The 21,008-nt window shown below is 50.7% G+C and overlaps 1 protein-coding gene across 2 annotated transcripts in view; it reads left to right on the top strand.

Moving 5' to 3' along the window:
• tmprss15 (transmembrane serine protease 15) overlaps positions 1-14,424 on the top strand; it is a 146,720-nt gene extending 132,296 nt beyond the window's left edge. Inside the window, exons 22-24 of one of the 2 annotated variants that reach the window (XM_072513134.1) lie at positions 4,910-4,963; positions 12,475-12,614; positions 13,598-14,424. In XM_072513134.1, the coding sequence (XP_072369235.1) occupies positions 4,910-4,963; positions 12,475-12,614; positions 13,598-13,765 (362 nt within the window). In that variant the 3' untranslated portion in view covers positions 13,766-14,424. Of the gene's footprint in view, positions 1-4,909; positions 5,006-12,474; positions 12,615-13,597 lie in introns of both variants that reach the window. The other variant, XM_072513133.1, reaches the window with a different exon arrangement.
• Positions 14,425-21,008: the final 6,584 nt, after the last annotated feature.

The following is a 21,008-nucleotide window of genomic DNA, read 5'->3' as shown; positions in this document are numbered from 1 at the left end:
CCATGGCCCAGTCCCAGCAGTCCATGGCCCAGTCCCAGCAGTCCATGGCCCAGTCCCAGCAGTCCATGGCCCAGTCCCAGCAGTCCATGGCCCAGTCCCAGCAGTCCATGGCACAGTCCCAGCAGGCCATGGCACAGTCCCAGCAGTCCATGGCCCAGTCCCAGCAGGCCATGGCTCAGTCCCAGCAGTCCATGGTCCAGTCCCAGCAGGCCATCGCTGAGAGCATCAGTGCCATTGCCCGGGTGTCGGACGGTGTTGTACAGAGCCAGACAGGGATGCCGAACTCCCTGAGCTCCATGGCTGCGAACGTCCAGACCCTGGTCGATACCAGGGCGGGCTTCCAGGACTGGCAGTGCCAGATGATGGTGGTGCCCCGGGTGCTGGATCCGCTCACAACCCCATCCCATGGAGAGCCCCGGGGGCCACCGGGCACCCCGAGGGAGGAGGAGGTGCTGGGGCCCGTTCCGGCTCCCCCTGCAGGGGGGGCTGCTGGAACGCCGCGCCATCTTGGACTCCCCCCCCCCCCTCCCACCCCCACCGTCCTTGGTGCAACTAGTGGGCAGGGGGCAGAACAGGATGGCACCACGCCATCTCAATCGCCCGAGGAGCAGCCTGGCCCATCCAGGCCGTGCCCCCCCGGGAAACGGCTGCCAAAGGGGACCCTAGTCACAGGGCAGGAATCACAGGAGTCCACCTCCAGTTCTGCTGTACCGTCTGGGGGAACACCAAGACGTAGTCATCGGGCCCGTAAGGCCAGAAAGGTAGACACTGATGAGTAATTTGGCACGGGTGCAGGGCACAGAATAGTTAGATGTGCTAGGGCACATATACAGGATGTCTGTTGTTAAACACATTCCACACTGATGTGAGCTGCCTCTGTACTCTGTCCGATGCGGGTGGGGGTGGGGCGGGGACTATTTGCCAGTGTGTGTGAGGGGCGCTGCGATAGAAGTTGAGCTCCGGTGCGTGTGACGTGCGGCCTGGCGCCCCACCCCCTACCACGGTGCTCCCACACCAACCCGCCCCCAGCCATATGCCAGGGCCATGAGATGCATTGTCTGGGCCACGTGCAGGGTCCACCCAGGTGGAGGGTCTTGATGTAGCCATGAGTCAGATATTGTCGAACGATGTATGGCTCGTAGGCCATCGCACGGCGGGGCTGTCATCATCCTCCACGCCTTGGACCAGACCCGCTTACACCATCAATAGTGTGCCCCCCATCCCGTTGTGCCGCTGGTGAATGTGTCATGGAGGGGTAGTATGCATGCGGGTGATGTGGTGGTGTGGGAGGTGAGGGTGGTCGGTGGTGGGCGAGGTGAGGGTGGTCGGTGGTGGGCGAGGTGAGGGTGGTCGGTGGTGGGCGAGGTGAGGGTGGTCGGTGGTGGGGGAGGTGAAGATGGTCGGTGGTGGGGGAGGTGCCGAACTCTGCTGTCGGTGCCCGTGCCCATCACTGCTGACCCCCAAGGTGGTCACCGAAACATGCAGCTACCCGTGACACCCGTGCCTGCTGGCCCAGCCGGCGTCCCTGGGCAGCCTCCTGTTGCCGCCCATCCCCCATGTCCCGTGCATCTGCTTCCCCCTCGCCATGCCCCTCATCTGGAGAAGGGTTCCCCTCATCCTGACCGTTCTTCTCCTCCTCCTCCAGCACATCGTCCCTCTGCTGGGCTATGTTGTGCAGGACGCAGCAGACCACGATAATGCGGCCTACCCTCTCCGACGGGTACTGGAGGGCCCTCCCAGAGCGGTCCAGGTACCTAAAGCACATGTTCAGCAGCCCAAAGCACCTCTCGACCACACTCCTCGTCGCTGCATGGGCATCACTGCAGCGGCGCTCCGCATCGGTCTGTGGCCTCCGGATAGGAATCATCAGCCATGATGGCAACGGATAACCCCTGTCACTCAGCAACCAGCCCCGCAGGTGGGGGGGGGGGTTGTCCCTCAAACATGGCAGGGATGAACGATTGGTAGAGTATAAAGGAGTCATGCACACTGCCAGGGTACCTGGCGCAGATGTGGAGGATCGTCATCCTGTGGTCACAGACCACCTGTACCCTTCCTGTTCAGGCACATGGCCCTTTCCTCCAAGGTGGGCCGCATTGCGATGTGCACTCCATCGATCGCCCCCTACACCATGGGTATCCGGGCAACAGCGGCGATACCCACTGCGCGGGCATCCTGATGGGCGCAGTCTACAGGGAACTGCATGCACCGGTCCGCGATGTCATACAGCGCATCGGTGACCTCCCGGATGCACCCGTGCACTGATGGCTTGGAGATGCCGGACAGGACCCCACTCAGTGACTGGAACGACCCTATCACAAAGAAGTTGAGGGCGACCGTCACCTTGACGGCCACCGGGAGGGCGTGCCAGGTGTGCCATCAGGTGGCAGATGTGGGCGTTGGTCTCCCGGCTCATCCGGAGTCTCCTCCTGCACGCCCTGTCCGGGAGGTCGCCGAAGGACATGCGGTGCCGGTACACATGGTGTCGCATCGGTCGCCTCCGTGGCCGTGGAACCCCCTCCTCCTTGTTATCCCCGTGCTGTGGTTCCCACACGGCGTGGTGCTCCTCTTGCCCCTCTCGGGCATCTGGCCCTGCGGCCTGGGTGGCTTGCACGTGTTCCACTGCAGCCCGCTACTATACAACAGGCTCCGCCACCTCCCTGTCACGCCCGTGCTCCAGCTCCCACTGGGCCACAAGCAGGGAGGCAGCCCCACCACGGCGGCCTGCAATGCTGGAAGGTGGCTAAACATTGTACTATCTGTAGGGGGTAGGAGTAGACAGGGTTTCAGCCTTGGTATACACCCCCTTCCCCTCCACAACCAGGTGCCATGGTCTACATGGCCGGCCTGGTTGCCAGCACGCACCCACCCCTGCCCCCTCGGTGCTCTGAGACCCGTCGGCCGTCCCCTCTGCCGGGGACACCATCTGGTGGCAGTACCCACACCGGGGGCTCCCGTGTGTGCCGCCCTGGACATACCCGCTGGTGGGTGCCGCCAGTTTGGTGGGTGGGGTGCGGGTGTCTGGCACACGTCAGGACGGCCGGGACGCCTGCACCGCGAAGCGAACGGGTTGGGTGGACAGCCGCGTGTCCGTCGTCATGGGGTCTGGCCGTTGGATCCGCCCTGCCATGGCACGCAGTGGCCGCCCGCAGCCTTTGTCGCCCCCACTGCTCCTTCCCCACCCCCATCCCCGGATGTGTGCACCACCCCCCCACCCCCACCCCTGGCAGCCTCCCCCACACTGCCCGCAGACACAGCTGTTCCGCTCCCCCTCCCGGGCTCCCCACCCCCAACGCCATCAACCAGCAACCCCCCACCCCCCCCCCCCAGGGGCCGGCTCCACGCTGTCACTCACCTCCTCCCACAGCACGGCTGGCTGACGCTGCTTTGTACCATGTTAGAACGGCGCCGGCGACATCTGGTCACGCCGGTGGGACCTCAGACCATCCGGCCTAGAGAATCCCTGCTCCAGCGGAGAATCACCGCTGCGACCGTTTTTGCCGATTCTCCGAGCGGCCAGGTGCCACGCGTGGGCGCCCATGTTGCCATGCATCGGAGAATGGCGTCCCGGCGTCGGAGCGGCGTCATGCAATTCCCGCGCCGCGGCGACGATTCTCTGGGAGAATTCCGCCCCAAGTGTCCACTCAGGTGGATATTGAAAGGAAATGCAATATTGGGCGGGATTCTGCGGGAGTCGGTGGGGCGGGCAACTCCAGCGGGAAGGAGTGGCATGAACCATGCCGGCTTCGGGCCTCCCCAAGGTGCGGAATCCTCCGGGGGAATCCTCCGCACCTTTAGGGGCTAGGCTGTTGCCGGAGTGGTTTGCGCCGCACCGGCCGGCGGGGAAGGGGCTTGGCGCCACGCCAACCGGCACCGAAGGGCCTCCGCCGGCGGGCGCGGGTTGGCGCATGCGTGGGAGCACCATGTTGTGTTGGGATCATCTCAGCACATGCGCAAGGGGGATCATCTCCGTGTCGGCCATGGCGGAGGACCACAGCGGCCGACGCGGAAGAATAGAGTGCCCCCATGGCACAGGCTCCGACCTGGCGGGGGTCGGAGAATCCCGGCCATTATTTCAAAGGGTGGCACGGTGGTTAGCGCTGCGGCCTCACAGCGCCAGGGACCTGGATTCAATTCAGGTCTCGGATGACTGTCCGTGTGGAGTTTGCACATTCTCCCCATGTCTGCGTGCATTTCCTCCAGTTTCCTCCCACAGTCCAAAGATGTGCAGGTTAGGTGGATTGGCCACGCTCAAATTGCCCCTCAGTGTCCAAAAGGTTTGGTGGATTTACTGGATTACGGGGATAGGGTTGGGGCATGGGCCGAGGTATGGGCCCATGGAAGATTGGCCAGCCGATTCCTGCCCCCATGGGCTCTTTCCAAGGGTCGGTGCAGACCCGATGGGCCGAATGGCCTCCTTCTGTACTGTCGGGATTCTATGATTCTATGAAGTGGGGGGGGGGGGGGGTAGTTCTCCCTGGGTCCTGTTGGCGACCAATACCAGTATAACAGACTACCTGGTGTGCAGGCTATGATCTACACTTGAGAACAGGTTTGTCACCCTCTAGGTTGCTGCTCGAAGAGCAGGTAAAAACAACAAACAACGTATGTCGGAATAACGGCAGATCCTTTGAAGATGTGCTGACTGTCGAATTGGATATCAGCACCAGACAGCACGAGCAATCATTATCCCCACCATCACAGTGTGCAGTGAAGGTATTTGCATAAGAGCATTGTACAACAGTCTGACACAGTTTCTGTCTCTTACTTCAGTTAAAGAATCATTCTGACACCTCACTCTAGTAATCAGACGCCTGCAAACTTGTCAATATGTCTAGACCCCTCCCCGCTGGCAGTTCAGGAGAGCCGTGAATGGTTTGTTCACAAGCTGTGCGTGCTTATTTTTCAGAGTTTGTCCAGCCCTTGTGCCTCCCAGCCAGGAAGCAACAGTTCTTACCGGGAGGTATGTGCTACATTGCCGGTTGGGGTGCAGTGGCCGAAAATGGTAAGCTGGGCAGGACGTTATAACGGTGTGGAGGAGGGTGGGTGGCTGAGCCGAGAGGCTTACCCTCGAGGGATACTAATTTCTCGTTTGGTGTTTGCAATGCTCAAGAATTGCGCTGGTGTTCCTCCGAATGAAGTGGCATGGGGAGTGGAGGGCAGGTGCAGGCAGCATGTGACAAAACCCCCAAGAAACCTCCAACCAAAGATGGCAAGCCTTTCTCTGATTGGACATGTCACTGGAGATTTTCTCACATGACCTCCCATCCCCAGCCACTCCACCTAGTCAAACAGCCTTCCCCATCCCTTCTTCGCGCGCCCCCCCTCCCCCACCCACCCATCTACAAAAACCTTTAAAACTAATAAACAAGCGTTCAAAGAAAATGAGAAAACTACACACTTGCACATTGTCTTTTTGCGCCTGGATTTGCTGGCAACAGTACTCAGGGGGCGGACCTTCAATTCCTGGAGTTTCCAGGACAATCCTGGAAGATTGGCCAGCCGATTCCTGCCCCCGTACCTCTGTAATCTTCTCCAACCCCATAACCCTTTCAGATCCCTGCGCTCGGCTAATTCCGGCCTCTTCAGCATCCCTGTTTTAAATCGATCGGTCATTGGTGGTTGTGAGCTCTCTCCCTACACCTCTCCACCTCTCTACTTTACTGTCCCCCTTTAAGATGCTCCTCAAAATCTGCCTCTTTGATCAAAATTTGGCCATTTGCCCCAATCTCTCCTTTTGTGGCTAGTTGTCAGATTATGTCGTGAAGTGCCTTGGGGTGGTTTATTATATTACTGTTGCTGCACACATACAAGTCGTTGTTGTGGTGATATGCCTGTGAATAATATTGTACATACTCAGCATCGCGACCTCCAACTAGCAAGTGGCTTCAGACATCAGTCATGTGACACCCGGCTATCGGCAGAAGGTTGTAAGGCGTACGCCAGGTCACTCGCACGTAAGGGTAGTGCCAGGACAGTCTACGCAACTCAATCAGTAACTTAGTCCACTAACTGGAGAATAAATGGTCACCTCCACCACCCGGTTAAAACAGGAAAACAGCTGTCTTGACGTACACAGTGTGGAAAAAACACATGCAGATGCTGGAGAAAGTAATTCTTCAGTACATCTCACCTGGACATCACCTGCTCCAAGGTGTTAAACAGGCAGTTGTGACATTCTAACTGCTAACTTCCTTGTGCTGGTCAAGGAAATACAGCCAGAGTGAGTGAGACACAGACACAGTGAGAATTTGAAACTTGGTAATTTGGTGCAGTGAGGTAACCAGGAAAGGTAAGTGACAAATCTAATTCTGTTGTTTTTCAGTTAAAAGTGCAGTGTAGATTAGTGTCTGATTGGCTGAAGCTGCCCCCACCCTAATTGCTGAGAGGCAGTTATCTGGCAGTCACCTGAGGCCTGTTTAGGGGCACAGAGGTACACATTGTATTCTTCTCTTTGAAGTTTAAGTAGTGTGAGTCATCCTAAAGTCTGTATAAAAGATAGACAGAAAGCGCACTTAGTAAGCATTGCGCTGGTCAAGGAGACACAGCCTGAGTGAGTGAGACACAGACAGAGTGAGAATTTGAAACTTGGTAATTTGGTGCAGTGAGGTAATTCGGTGCAGAGTGGGAGAAGGTGCTTTTCCCTACTGTTTTGTTCTCTCTCTTTTTTCTGGCCTGTAACTTTTAATCAGCAGGCAGAGAACCTGAGAACATCTGAGACCCTCAGAAGGTAAGTTAGTGATTTATACTCATTTTTACTTTTATTACCTTTTCAAATTGTGTGTGTGGAGGGGGGGAAACTGAAGTGACATCACAGAAAAGCTGTGACCTGAGTGGCTGGTTGGGAATCTACACTAAATTTAAAAAATTAAGCATTGGTAACTAATTAAACATAATTACTGAATTATAATTTAGAGGGGTATCTAAGCCAGAGATCGGAGAGTACTATATTTAGCTTTCACATTTATAGTAGAAATCTAGTGCTAGGAAACAGATAGTTAACAGTAACTTTTTTTAAAACAAATTTTTAACTTTTAATTTTAATTTACTAATAAATTGATGCAATGACAGTTAGTGGGGTGCAGTGCTCTGACTGTGAGATGTGGCAGGTCCGGGAGGCTTCCAGCGTCCCGGATGGCTTCATCTGCAGAAAGTGCACCCAACTGGAGCTCCTCACAGACCGCATGGTTCGGTTGGAGCAGCAATTGGATGCACTTAGGAGCATGCAGGTGGTGGAAAGCGTCATAGATCGCAGTTATATAAATGTGGACACACCCAAGGTGCAGACAGAGAAATGGGTGACCACCAGAAAGGGCAGGTAGTTAGTGCAGGAATCCCCTGTGGTTGTCCCCCTCTAGAACAGGTATACCCCTTTGGATACTGTCAGGGGGGATAGCCTATCAGGGGAAAACAGCAGCAGCCAGAGCAGTGGCACCACGGCTGGCTCTGATGTTCAGAAGGGAGGGTCAAATCGCAGAAGAGCAATAGTAAGAGGGGACTCTATAGTCAGGGGCACAGATAGGTGCTTCTGTGGACGTGAAAGAGACTCCAGGATGGTATGTTGCCTCCCTGGTGCCAGGGTCCAGGATGTCTCCGAACAGGTAGAGGGCATCCTGAAGGGGGATGGCAAACAGGCAGAGGTCGTTGTACATATTGGCACTAATGACATAGGCAGGAAGGGGCATGAGGTCCTGCAGCAGGAGTTCATGGAGCTAGGCAGAAAGTTAAAAGACAGGACTTCGAGGGTTGTAATCTCGGGATTACTCCTTGTGCCACGTGCCAGTGAGGCTAGAAATAGGAAGATAGAGCAGCTAAACACGTGGCTAAACAGCTGGTGTAGGAGGGAGGGTTTCCGTATCTGGACCACTGGGAGCTCTTCCGGGGCAGGTGTGACCTATATAAGAAGGACGGGTTGCATCTAAACTGGAGAGGGATAAATATCCTGGCCGCGAGGTTTGCTCGTGTCACACAGGAGGGTTTAAACTAGTATGGCGGGGGGTGGGCACGGGACCAATAGGTCAGAAGGTGAGAGCATTGAGGAAGAACTAGGGAATAGGGACAGTGTGGCTCTGAGGCAGAGCAGACAGGGAGAAGTTGCTGAGCACAATGGGTCTGGTGGCCTGAAGTGCATACGTTTTAATGCAAGAAGTATTATGGGTAAGGGAGATGAACTTAGAGCTTGGAACTATGATGTTGTTGCCATTAAGAGACCTGGTTGAGGGAAGGGCTGGATTGGCAGCTAAACATTCCAGGATTTAGATGTTTCAGGCGGGATAGAGGGGGATGTAAAAGGGGTGGTGGAGTTGCACTACTGGTTAGGGAGGATATCACAGCTGTACTGTGGGAGGACACCTCAGAGGGCAATGAGGCTCTATGGGTAGAGATCAGGAATAAGAAGGGTGCAGTCACAATGTTGGGGGTTTACTACAGGCCTCCCAACAGCCAGCGGGAGATAGAGGAGCAGATAGGTAGACAGATTTTGGAAAAGAGTAAAAACAACAGGGTGGTGGTGATGGGAGACTTCAACTTCCCCAATATTGACTGGGACTCATATAGTGCCGGGGCTTAGACGGGGCAGAATTTGTAAGGAGCATCCAGGAGGGCTTCTTAAAACAATATGTAGACAGTCCAACTAGGGAAGGGGCGGTACTGGACTTGGTATTGGGGAATGAGCCCGGCCAGGTGGTAGAAGTTTCAGTCGGGGAGCATTTCGGGAACAGTGACCACAATTTAGTAAGTTTTAAAGTGCTGGTGGACAAGGATAAGAGTGGTCCTAGGGTAAATGTGCTAAATTGGGGGAAGGCTAATTATAACAATATTAGGCGGGAACTGAAGAACCTAGATTGGGGGCGGATGATTGAGGGCAAATCAACATCTGACGTGTGGGAGGCTTTCAAGTGTCAGTTGAAAGGAATTCAGGACCGGCATGTTCCTGTGAGGAAGAAGGATAAATACGGCAATTTTCGGGAACCTTGGATAACGAGAGATATTGTAGGCCTCGTCAAATAGAAAAAGGAGGCATTTGTCAGGGCTAAAAGGCTGGGAACAGACTAGCCTGTGTGGAATATAAGGAAAGTAGGAAGGAATTTAAGCAAGGAGTCAGGAGGGCTAGAAGGGGTCACGAAAAGTCATTGGCAAATAGGGTTAAGGAAAATCCCAAGGCTTTTTACACGTACATAAAAAGCAAGAGGGTAGCCAGGGAAAGGGTTGGCACACTGAAGGAGAGGCAAGGGAATCTATGTGTGGAGCCAGAGGAAATGGGTGAGGTACTAAATGAATACTTTGCATCAGTATTCACCAAAGAGAAGGAATTGGTAGATGTTGAGTCTGGAGAAGGGTGTGTAGATATCCTGGGTCACATTGAGATCCAAAAAGACGAGGTGTTGGGCGTCTTAAAAAATATGAAGGTAGATAAGTCCCCAGGGCCTGATGGGATCTACCCCAGAATACTGAAGGAGGCTGGAGAGGAAATTGCTGAGGCCTTGACAGAAATCTTTGGATCCTCACTGTCTTCAGGTGATGTCCCAGAGGACTGGAGAATAGCCAATGTTGTTCCTCTATTTAAGAAGGGTAGCAAGGATAATCCAGGGAACTACAGGCCAGTGAGCCTTACTTCAGTGGTAGGGAAATTACTGGAGAGAATTCTTCGAGACAGGATCTACTCCCATTTGGAAGCAAATGGATGTATTAGTGAGAGGCAGCATGGTTTTGTGAAGGGGAGGTCGTGTCTCACTAACTTGATATAGTTTTTCGAGGAGGTCACAAAGATGATTGATGCAGGTAGGGCATTGGATGTTATCTATATGGACTTCAGTAAGGCCTTTGCCAAGGTCCCTCATGGTAGACTAGTACAAGAGGTGAAGTCACACGGGATCAGGGGTGAGCTGGCAAGGTGGATACAGAACTGGCTAGGTCATAGAAGGCAGAGAATAGCAATGGAAGGATGCTTTTCTAATTGGAGGGCTGTGACCAGTGGTGTTCCGCAGGGATCAGTGCTGGGACTTTTGCTGTTTGTAGTATATATAAATGATTTGGAGGAAAATGTAACTGGTCTGATTAGTAAGTTTGCAGACGACACAAAGGTTGGTGGAATTGCGGATAGCGATGAGGACTGTCAGAGGATATAGCAGGATTTAAATTGTTTGGAGACATGGGCGGAGAGACGGCAGATGGAGTTTAATCCGGACAAATGTGAGGTAATGCATTTTGGAAGGTCTAATGCAGGTAGGGAATATACAGTGAATGGTAGAACCCTCAAGAGTATTGAAAGTCAGAGAGATCTAGGTGTACAGGTCCACAGGTCACTGAAAGGGGCAATACAGGTGGAGAAGGTAGTCAAGAAGGCATACGGCATGCTTGCCTTCATTGGCCGGGGCATTGAGTATAAGAATTGGCAAGTCATGTTGCAGCTGTATAGAACCTTAGTTAGGCCACACTTGGAGTATAGTGTTCAATTCTGGTCGCCACACTACCAGAAGGATGTGGAGGCTTTGGAGAGGGTGCAGAGGAGATTTACCAGAATGTTGCCTGGTATGGAGGGCATTAGCTATGAGGAGCGGTTAAATAAACTTGATTTGTTCACACTGGAACGACGGAGGTTGAGGGGCGACCTGATAGAGGTCTACAAAATTATGAGGGGCACAGACAGTGTGGCTAGTCAGAGGCTTTTCCCCAGGGTAGAGGGGTCAATTACTCAGGGGCATAGGTTTAAGGTGCGAGGGGCAAGGTTTAGAGTAGATGTCCGAGGCAAGTTTTTTACACAGAGGGTAGTGGGTGCCTGGAACTCGCTACCGGAGGAGGTGGTGGAAGCAGGGACGATAGTGACATTTAAGGGGCATCTTGACAAATACATGAATAGGATGGGAATAGAGGGATACGGACCCAGGAAGTGCAGACGATTGTAGTTTAGTCGGGCAGCATGGTCGGCACGGGCTTGGAGGGCCGAAGGGCCTGTTCCTGTGCTGTACATTTCTTTGTTCTTTGTTCTTTGTTAGTCTGTATAGCATTTCTAATTGTTGCCTTACTAAATGTACATCAATAAAGCATCATTCTAGTTAAGTCACCAGCAGTTCTGTATGACTTATTGCAAAGACAAGAGGCGGGATTCTCCGACCCTCCGCCGGGTCGGAGAACCACCGGGGGGCGGCGTGAATCCCCCCCCCCCCGCTGGTCACCGAATTCTCCGGCACCGGAGATTCAGCGGGGCGGGAATCACGCCGCGCCGGTTGGCGTGCTCCCCTCGACAATTCTCCGGCCTGCGATGGGCCGAAGTCCCGCTGCTTCTATGCCAGTCCCGCCGGCGTAAATTGAACCGGGTCCCTTACCGGCGGGACCTGGCGGCACGGCCAGGCTCTGGGGTCTTGGGGGGGGGCGCGGGGCGATCTGGCCCCGGGGGGGTGCCCCGACGGTGGCCTGGCCCGCGATCGGGGCCCACCGATCTACGGGCGGGCCTGTGCCGTGGCGGCACTCTTTTCCTACGCGCCGACCATCAGCCTCCGCCATGGCTGACGCTCCTGCGCATGTGCGGACTCGCGCTGGCCAGCGGAGTCCCTTCGGCCCTGGCTGGCGTGGCGCCAAAGGCCTTCCACGCCAGCCAGCGGGGCGTCAAACACTCCGGGGCGGGCCTAGCCCCTAAAGGTGCGGAGGATTCCGCACCTTTGGGGCGATCCACGCCAGAGTGGTTCACGCCACTCCATCCCGCCAGAGCCCCCCGCCCTGCCAGGTAGGGGAGAATCCCGCCCCTGGTCACAGAACATAACAGTTGCCATTTCTCATTTTCAGCCCAAAATCTCCAGTAGCTCACCCAAAATATCTTTCTGAATATGTGAGCCTGGTCAGAGGGTTTCTGCAAATTATTTGGAAATAAAATCTGGACCAGATTCTGTCTTCCAATTATATTTATCCTCAACCATTTCCCTCAGGAAGTACTGGATAATGATCAAGAGCATAAACCTTGTTTGATTTTCTTTGACTGCTTCTATTTGAGAGGCACTGAGGACATAGAATCATAGAGGTCCACAGCGCAGAAAAGGCCATTGTTTCTGGGCCGTTCAAAACAACCACCTAACTATTCTAATCCCATTTTCCAGCATTTGGCCCATAGCCTTGTATCCCTTGGCATGGCAAATGCACATCTAAATACTCCTTAAAAGTTATGAGCGTCTCTGCCTCCACCATCCTTCAGCTAGAAAATTAGAAAGTTTTTCCTTGTGCAAAAGTGGAATATGGAATTTACAAAGCATTGTTGAGGTACAGTCCATAATACTCTGAAAAGTAAAAGATAGTTGTCTCACATCGAGGATCATTAAAGGCTGTAGGGAGTGATCAGGGGAGCAGAATTCGGCTAGATGGACCATATGGAGGATCGCAGTTGCTGAGCTACAGTGCCTGTTCCTGTGTTCTCATGATATATCAAGAGACTGCTTTCCCTCTCCATCTTTTGTATTTGATCTACCTTTCACCTTCATCACCCAGGGCCACCAGCGAGTGTCCTGCAGGAGGCAGAGATCCCTCTTGTGTCCAATCAAAAGTGTCAGAAGCAGTTGCCACAGTATAACATTACAGAAAACATGATGTGCGCCGGTTATGAAGAAGGAGGTGTGGACACGTGCCAGGTAAACCCCTTTGTGCTCTGAATTATCAGGTGTGACAATAAGCAGTTCAGTTGAGCATGTCCTCAGCATATTTCTGTCGTTGTGTTGCTCTGTTTAGATATCGGGTTTTCAACCAAATGACGGCCGGTTCAAACGTGCTCAACTTCACCTGCGTCCTGCTCTAAATTAAATCCTTGTTTACAAATTCCTCAAGGTCGAACCAAAACCTACATCCGCTACCCCCTCCAACCGAATGTAGCGCCTCGCATTTTCTTTTTCTTTAAAAAAAAAGAATTTGGAGTACCCAATTCATTTTTTCCAATTAAGGGGCAATTTAGCGTGGCCTATCCACCTACCCTGCACATTTTTGGGTTGTGGGGGCGAAACCCACACAAACACGGGGAGAATGTGCAAACTCCACAGGGGCAGTGACCCCGGGCCGGGATCGAACCTGGGACCTCAGCGCCGTGAGACCGCAGTGCTAACCCACTGTGCCACCGTGCTGCCGCACCACTCAATTTTCTAATCAGCTCGTGGCAATGCTGGTTCAAAGTCAGAAGGTCAATGACTTCAACACGTAATCTGGGCTGGGACAACTGTGCAGCAACTAGGGAGTGCGACGCTGTCAGAGATCTGACCCCATGAATAAGCTGTCAAAATGTGGGCTATCTCCTGTCCTTCAAGTGGACATGGAAGATTTCCTCTGGATAATCGAAGAGCAGAAACTCTCTCGATATTCAGTCCAAAAACCCTTCTTCTACCAAAACACCACCAGAAGCAGGATGACCATTTCTGCTCTTGATGTTTGCAAAATGGTTGTTAGTTTACTGACGTACATTAGCTGGTCATTTCAAAACAAATTCATTGGCCTGGAATGTTAGCACACGACAAGGCTGGGAGGGAAAATCCTGCCATCATATGGGGAGCACTTCAGGACCAGACTGAGAGATATGGCAAGCCAATACATAAATGTAACTTTCAAAATTTCTGTTGTTTGTATGTAGGGTGACTCTGGAGGTCCTCTCAGCTGTAAACAAGGCAATGAGTGGTTTCTGGCCGGTGTGACCTCATTCGGACATGGCTGCGGGCTGCCTCACAGTGCGGGGGCTTATGCACGTGTTACAGAATTTGTGGATTGGATACAAGAGATTCTTCTTTACGACACCCAGTGAACGTAGTGGCCGGGTTCGGTTGACCTTAACACCAAAGAGTTTAGCTTTACAGATGCACCATAGAAAGCGTCCTGTCTGGCTGCTTCACAGTCTGGTATGGGAACCGCAAGAAACGTCAGAGCGTCGTGAACACCGCCCAGTCCATCACACGAACCTGCCTCCCATCCATTGACTCCATCAACACCTCTCGCTGCCTGGGGAAAGCGGGCAGCATAATCAAAGGCCCCTCCTACCCGGCTTACTCACTCTTCCAATTTCTCCCGTACCAGCCTCCCCGAACAGGCGCCGGAATGTGGCGACTAGGGGCTTTTCACAGTAACTTCATTTGAAACCTACTTGTGACAACAAGCGACTTTCATTTCATTTCCCAAAAGTCTGAGAGCACACAGGAACAGATTCAAAAATGGCTTCTTCCCGGTTGTTACCAGACTCCTGAATGACCCTCTTATGGACTGATCTGACTATTACTACTCTCCTGTATGCTTCACCCGATGCCGGTGTCTAGGTATTTACATTGTGTACCTTGTGTTGCCCTATTATGGATTTTCTTTTCATGTACTAAATGATCTGTTTGAGCTGCACGCAGAAAAATACTTTTCACTGTACCTCGGTACACATGACAATCAACATATCCATCCATGTGATCACATAAAATTCCTCTGTGTGCTATGTTTCTGAAGTTTGTTCCCTCGGAGTTAAAATCGTCCACAAGTAACATACACACCACACAAATGACAGCGAATGATCATCTCCAACAAGAAAAAGAATCTAACCATCTCCCCTTGACGTTCAAGGCATTACGATTACTGAATCCTCCACTATCAAAGTCCTGGTGGTTACCATTGATCAGAATATAAACTGGACATGCTGCATAAATACTGTGGCTACATGTTCAGTCAGAGACTGGGAATTCTGCAGAGAGTCCCCCACCTCTTGACTCCCAATGCCTGTTCCACCATCTACAAGGTACCAAATCAGGAGTGTGATAGAATGATGAGTGCAACTCACACAACACATGAGAAGCTCAACACCCTCCAGGACAAAGCAACACACTTGATTTTCACCCAATTCACCACCTTAATCATTCATTCCTTCCACCACCAGTGCACAGTGCCAGCCGTGTGCCATCTGCAAGAGACACTGCAGCAACTCACCTAAGCTTCTTTGATGGCACGTTCAAAACCCACGACCTCTACTACCTGGATAGACAGGGCAGCAGATACCTGGGAACACCATCCCTGGCAATTGCACATTGCACATGCAGATAGTGACCTCAGGTCTCTGGCTGATATCACTAAAGGACGCTATCTAGATGAACAAGGATAGGTGATCAAGGGTTGATCCTTGTAAGGTTCCAGAGGTAACAGTGTGAGGACTGGACAAGAAGTAGCACTGTGTCACAATCGTGAGCACTGTTATCTCACAGCGTCAGAGACCCGGGTTCAGTTCTGGCCTTGGGCGACTGTGTGGTGTTTGCACGTTCTCCCCGTGACTGCGTGGGTTTTCTTTGGTTTCCTCCCAAAGTCCAAAGAGGTGCAGGTGAGGTGGACTGGCCATGATCAATGCGTGGGGTGAAGAGGATGGGGTGGGTGAGTGGGCGTAGGCAGGGTGCTCTTCCAATGGGTCGGTGCAGACTCGATGGGCTGAATGGCCCCATTCTGCACTATAGGGATTCCATATATTCTAAGAAGCCACAGCCAGAGATGATCTGGCTATGATCAAAGTAGAAATGCGACCAAGCAAGGCTAAATCTGAGGTGGATAGTGAAATGGAGTGTGGAAGAGGTCATGGCATGAGAACAGTAGGGACATCTCGAATGAACTGTACAGATCATTCCGTTTGTAACATATTCATTAAGCAGCAATTTGCATAAACACAATTCATGTCCAATTAATTATAAAATTCAATAATTTAATAACAATGAACTTCAGTATAGTTTCCATTAAACAGATCTTTAGAATCAACTACTGTAGGTCTAACACCGACAGGTTTGATTTCCACTGGTAATTAATTGGTTCAGCAACCTCATGTAAAATCCCTGCTTTTTTTTTCATTCACTCACTGGGATGTGAGTATCACGAGCTTGGCCAATATGTATTGTCCATCCCTAATTGTCCTTGAGAAAGTGAGGTGGACCATCTTCTTGAACTGCTCCAGTCTATTTGGTGTAGGTACACCCACAGTGCTGCTAGGGAAAGAGTTACATTTGGTCCAATGACAATGATAGCGTTCAAGCTCAGGATGGTGTGTGGCTTCGCGGGGAACGTGCAGGTGATGGTATTCCATGCATCTGCTACTATTGTCATTCTAGTTGGCAGATGCTATCGAAGGAGCCTTGGTGAGTTGCTGCAGTACATCTTGGAGATGGTGCACACTACTGCTACAGTGCATTGTTGATGGAGGGAGTGAATCTTTAAGGTGGTGGATGGGGTACCAATCAAGCAGGCCTCTTTGTCCTGGGTGGTGTTGAGCTTTTCGAGTGTTGTTGGAGCTGCACTCTTCCAGGCAAGTGGAGAGTATTCCATCACACTCCTGACTTGTGCTTTGTAGATAGAGGGCAGGCTTTGGGGAGTCCGGAGGTGAGTTACTCTCCACAGGAATTTCAGCCTCTGACCTGTTAAGTAGAATTTATATGGCTAGTCCAATTCAGTATCTGATCAATGGCAACCCCCAAGATATTGATAGTCAGGGATTCAATGGCCCTCTGGAACCTTTTGAAGTTGTGCAATCACGCCTCTCTAAAATATATATTTCTTTGACTCTGGACTATTCCGCATTCATCAGGGGCGGCACCGTAGCACAGTGGTTAGCACTGTTGCTTCACAGCGCCAGGTGCTGGGTTCGATTCCTGCTTGGGTAACTGTCTGTGCAGAGTCTGTACGTTGTCCCCGTGTCTTCCTTGGTGCTCTGGTTTCCTCCCACAAGTCCCGAAAGACGAGCTCGATAGGCGAATTGGACATACTGAATTCTCCCTCTGTGTACCTGAACAGGCGCCGGAGTGTGGTATCTTGACTGTAACTTCAATGCGGTTAATATAAGCCTACTTCTGACAGTAATCAAGATTTTTTTTAAAAATCTCTTCCTTGACCCCACAATTGGCAGTCGTGTCTCAAACCACTTCAGCCCATGTTCCGACTTTAAACCTGCCCATCACCATGCGTCTGAGAAAAACTTTAATCAAGCCTTTGTGAACAATTTTCCTTTGAATCAGTGTCCATTTATTTTTAACCCTCCATGAAACACTTAGGATCATTTGTTTGCGTTAAAAGCACTGTACTTAAGTGCAAGTTGTTGCGATTCTAACTTGCACACCTTAATGCGATACAATGAAGAACTCGTAGGCTCCTGAACATAGGAACAGTCAAGTTAACCAGCAGCTCTCCTCCTACTCAGCAGTAGAAGTCTCATTCTCACACACTTAAGTTTGCCCGGAACGCGTCATTGCTGTGGAGTGGCCTTCTTCAACATTAGTCGGTTGGCTTTTGACATTTCTTCCAGGGGGGGTGAGTTCACCAGCCCCCCACCCCCCCCGGCCCCCAAATCACTCCCGTAAAATTCAGGTGGGGAGCAATGATTCTGATCCTACTAATGGTTACAGAATCCCTGGATTGGGAGGGGTACGGGGATGAGGGGTGGTGAGCAATCAGCTTGGCGCCTTGGTCCAGGTTGACCTAAACCAAGGCCTACTTATTCTCACACTGACCACCATTCTGGAGTTTAACTGACTAAAACACGCAGAGCTTACTAGGATGAAGCACTGCGCAAATTGTTACTGCTTCTTCAATCAACAATAACTTGCGTTCGGTACAATGACAAACTAAACTTGACAGTCAGCCCTAAAAGGACATATCGAGGAGAATCAGAGGTAGGTTTAAAAGAACATCTTAAATAAGGAGATAAGATTATGAAGGGAATTCCAGATCTTATGAACAAAGAAAATAGAAGCAGAAGTAGGCCATTCGGCCCCTCAAGCATGCTCCGCCATTCAATAGGATTATGGCTGATCTGTCCCAAAGTTTTCTGATCCTCTGTGAGAAAGAAATTCTCCTCACTTATGTCCTAAAATAGAGACCTACAATTTTAAAATATTACCCCCTAGTGCTGGACTCAGCCACAAGAAGAAACATCCTTTCATATCCAACTTGTCGAGACCATTCAGGATCTTATATATTTCAATTAAGTCACCCCTCACTCTTCTAAACTCCAGTGGAAACAAGCCCAATCTGTCCATCAATTTGCTGATGACACCACTGTTGTAGGTCGGATTTCAAACAATGACAAGACAGAATACAAGAATGAGATAGAGAATCTGGTGAACTGGTGCGACGACAATAATCTCTCCCTCAATGTCAACAAAATGATGGAGATTGTCATTGACTTCAGGAAGCGTAGTGGAGAACATGCCCCTGTCTATATCAATGGGAACGAAGTAGAAAGGGTCGAGAGCTTCAAGTTTTTAGGTGTCCCGATCACCAACAACCTGTCCTGGTCCCCCCATGCCGACACTATAGTTAACAAAGCCCATCAACGACTATACTGTCTCAAAAGACTAAGGAAATTTGACATGTCGCCTAAGACTCTCACTAACTTCTACAGATTCACCATAGAAAGCATTCTTTCTGGTTGTATCACAGCTTGGTATGGATCCTGCTCTGCCCAAGACCGCAGGAAACTACAAAAGGTCGTGAATGCAACCCAATCCATCACGCACACCAGCCTCCCATCCATTGGCTCTATCTACAATTCCCGCTGCCTTGGAAAGGCAGCCAGCACAATTAAGGACCCCACTTACCCCGGACATACTCTCTTCCACCTTCTTCCGTCAAGATACCAAAGTTTGAGGTCACGTACCAACCGACTCAAGAACAGCTTCTTCCCTACTGCCATCAGACTTTTGAATGGACCTACCTCGTATTAAGTTGATCTTTTCTCGACACCTAGAACTGTGACATTATATGCCCCCTGTAACCAGAAGCTATAACTGTGACATTATATTCTGCAGTCTCCCCTTCCTTCCCTATGTACGGTATGCATTGTTTGTACAGCAGGCAAGAAACAATACTTTTCACTGTATACTAATACATGTGACAATAATAAATCAAATCAAATCAAATCAAAAATCCAACCTTTCCTCAAAAGAAAACCCCCGCATTCCAGGTATCAACCCAGTAAACCTCACTGAACTGCCTCCAATATATTTCCCATCCTTCCTTTATTGAGACCAGAGCTGCACACAGTACTCGAGATGTGGTCTCACCAATGCCCTCTGTAACTGAAACATAACATCCTTTTTGCACTACAACACCTGGGCCTCTCTATACCTCAGAATTCTTCAGTCTTTCTCCTTTTAAGGAATTCTCTGCTTTTTTGTTCCTCCAGCCAAAGTGAGCAACTTCCCACTTTCCCACATTTCCCTCCATCTTCAAGATTATTGCCCTCTCACTCAACCTATCTATATCCATCTGCAACCTCCTTCTGCCGTCTTCACAACATTCATTCCTGCCTATCTCAATGTCATTTGCAAATTTAGCTACTATGCCTCTGCTCCGCTCATGTAAGTCATTGATATAAATTGTAAAAGGTTGAGCCCCAGCTTGGACTCCGACGGGACTCCACATCCTGCAAATCAGAAAAAGGACCCATTTATACAGACTCTCTATTTCCTGTGAGCCAGCCAATCTTCTATCCAAGCGAACATGTTACCTCCTACACCTTGAGCTTTAAATTTCCGCAAGAAAATTTGATTTGACACCTTACCAAATACTTCCTGGAAATCCGAGTACAGTACATTTACAGGCTCCCCTTTATCAACAGCACATGTAACTCCAAAAAAGAACTCCGATAAATTGGTTGAATATGATTTGTCTTTCACAAAGCCGTGCTGGCTGTTCCTGATTACTGTGAGTTTTTCTCAGTTCCCAGCTATAACCTCTTTAATGATCAATTAGAGAACCGTTCCCACAACAGACATCCCGTTAACTGGCCTATACTTTCCTGCTTTCTGCCTCCCTCCCTTCTTGAATAGAGGAGTTACATTTGCTACTTTCCCGTCTGATGGAACCTTTCCAGAATCTAACGAATTTTGGAAAATTAACACCAATGCACTTACTAACTAAACTCTTTTACGACCCCAGGATGTGGTCCATTAGGATCTGGAGGCTTGCCAGCTTGGAGCTCCATCGGTTTATTCAGTAAGACTTCCCTTGTGATTGTAATTTCACCAAATATCTCTGTCCCTTCTACCTCCAGGTTTACAGGTGTGGACATGCTTTGTATCTTCTATAGTGAAGACAGAAGCAACATATTCGTTCATCCACCATTTCCTTATCATCTAATATTAACTCCGCATTGTCATTCTCTTGAGGACCAACACTCACTCCCCTTGCACTTTCCTTTTTTTGAATGCCTGTAGAACTTTTACCATCTGCTTCGGACCATGGCCAGTTGAAGGCATGGCCACCAATGGAGGAGCAAAATAATCAGGGATGTGCTCAAGCCCGTAACTGGATAAGCACAGAGATCTTGGGGGGTGGTGGTTGCAGAGAAGGATGAGGTTACAGTGATCGGCACTGCAAGGCCACAGATGGATTTGAAAACAAGAATGAGAATTTTTACATTGCGTTTACTGACTGGGAGCTGATGTGGATCAGCTAGCACATGGATGATGGGTGATGGGGATCTGATCTGAGTTGGGACATGAGCAAAAGCTTTGGACAAGTTCAAGGAGGGTAAAAGGTGAGAAGCTGTGGAATAATTGAGTTTGGAGGCAACAAAGACAGAGGAGCTAATGTTGGGCAGACACAGTGATGTTACAAAGGTGGAATTAGGGCAGTCCTATCATTCAGGATGTTGCCTTATGGTTACCGGCAGCTGAGGAGAAATAATTCTCTGGGCTGGTGAGCGACAAGTCAATCCTCCAGATCCCACTAATTAACCAGCCTGGCTAATTAATCGTGACATTGGTGCCAATGAATGTAACAGACCTGTCTGTGCCTGCTGTTGGATTGCTAAGTGATTTGTAGAAACCTGACATGGTTACAATCTAGTACAGCCAACCCAAACTCCAGATGGAGCCGAACAGTCCATAGTCCCAATTCCAAACTGACCCTGCTCACCTCCCTCCCCCCACAGAATGAAAACCGCAAACAGTTTATTTAATCACACACTCCATTTTAATTAAAAACATTTCACCTTCCCCGCCCCCACGCCCCCAGCAAACTCCCCCCCCCCCCCCCCCCCCAAC

Source organism: Scyliorhinus torazame, chromosome 8 (assembly GCF_047496885.1).
Source record: "Scyliorhinus torazame isolate Kashiwa2021f chromosome 8, sScyTor2.1, whole genome shotgun sequence".
NCBI lineage: Eukaryota > Metazoa > Chordata > Chondrichthyes > Carcharhiniformes > Scyliorhinidae > Scyliorhinus > Scyliorhinus torazame.
Note: the sequence above shows the minus strand (reverse complement) of the source record. Positions and strands in the feature narration are given on the sequence as shown.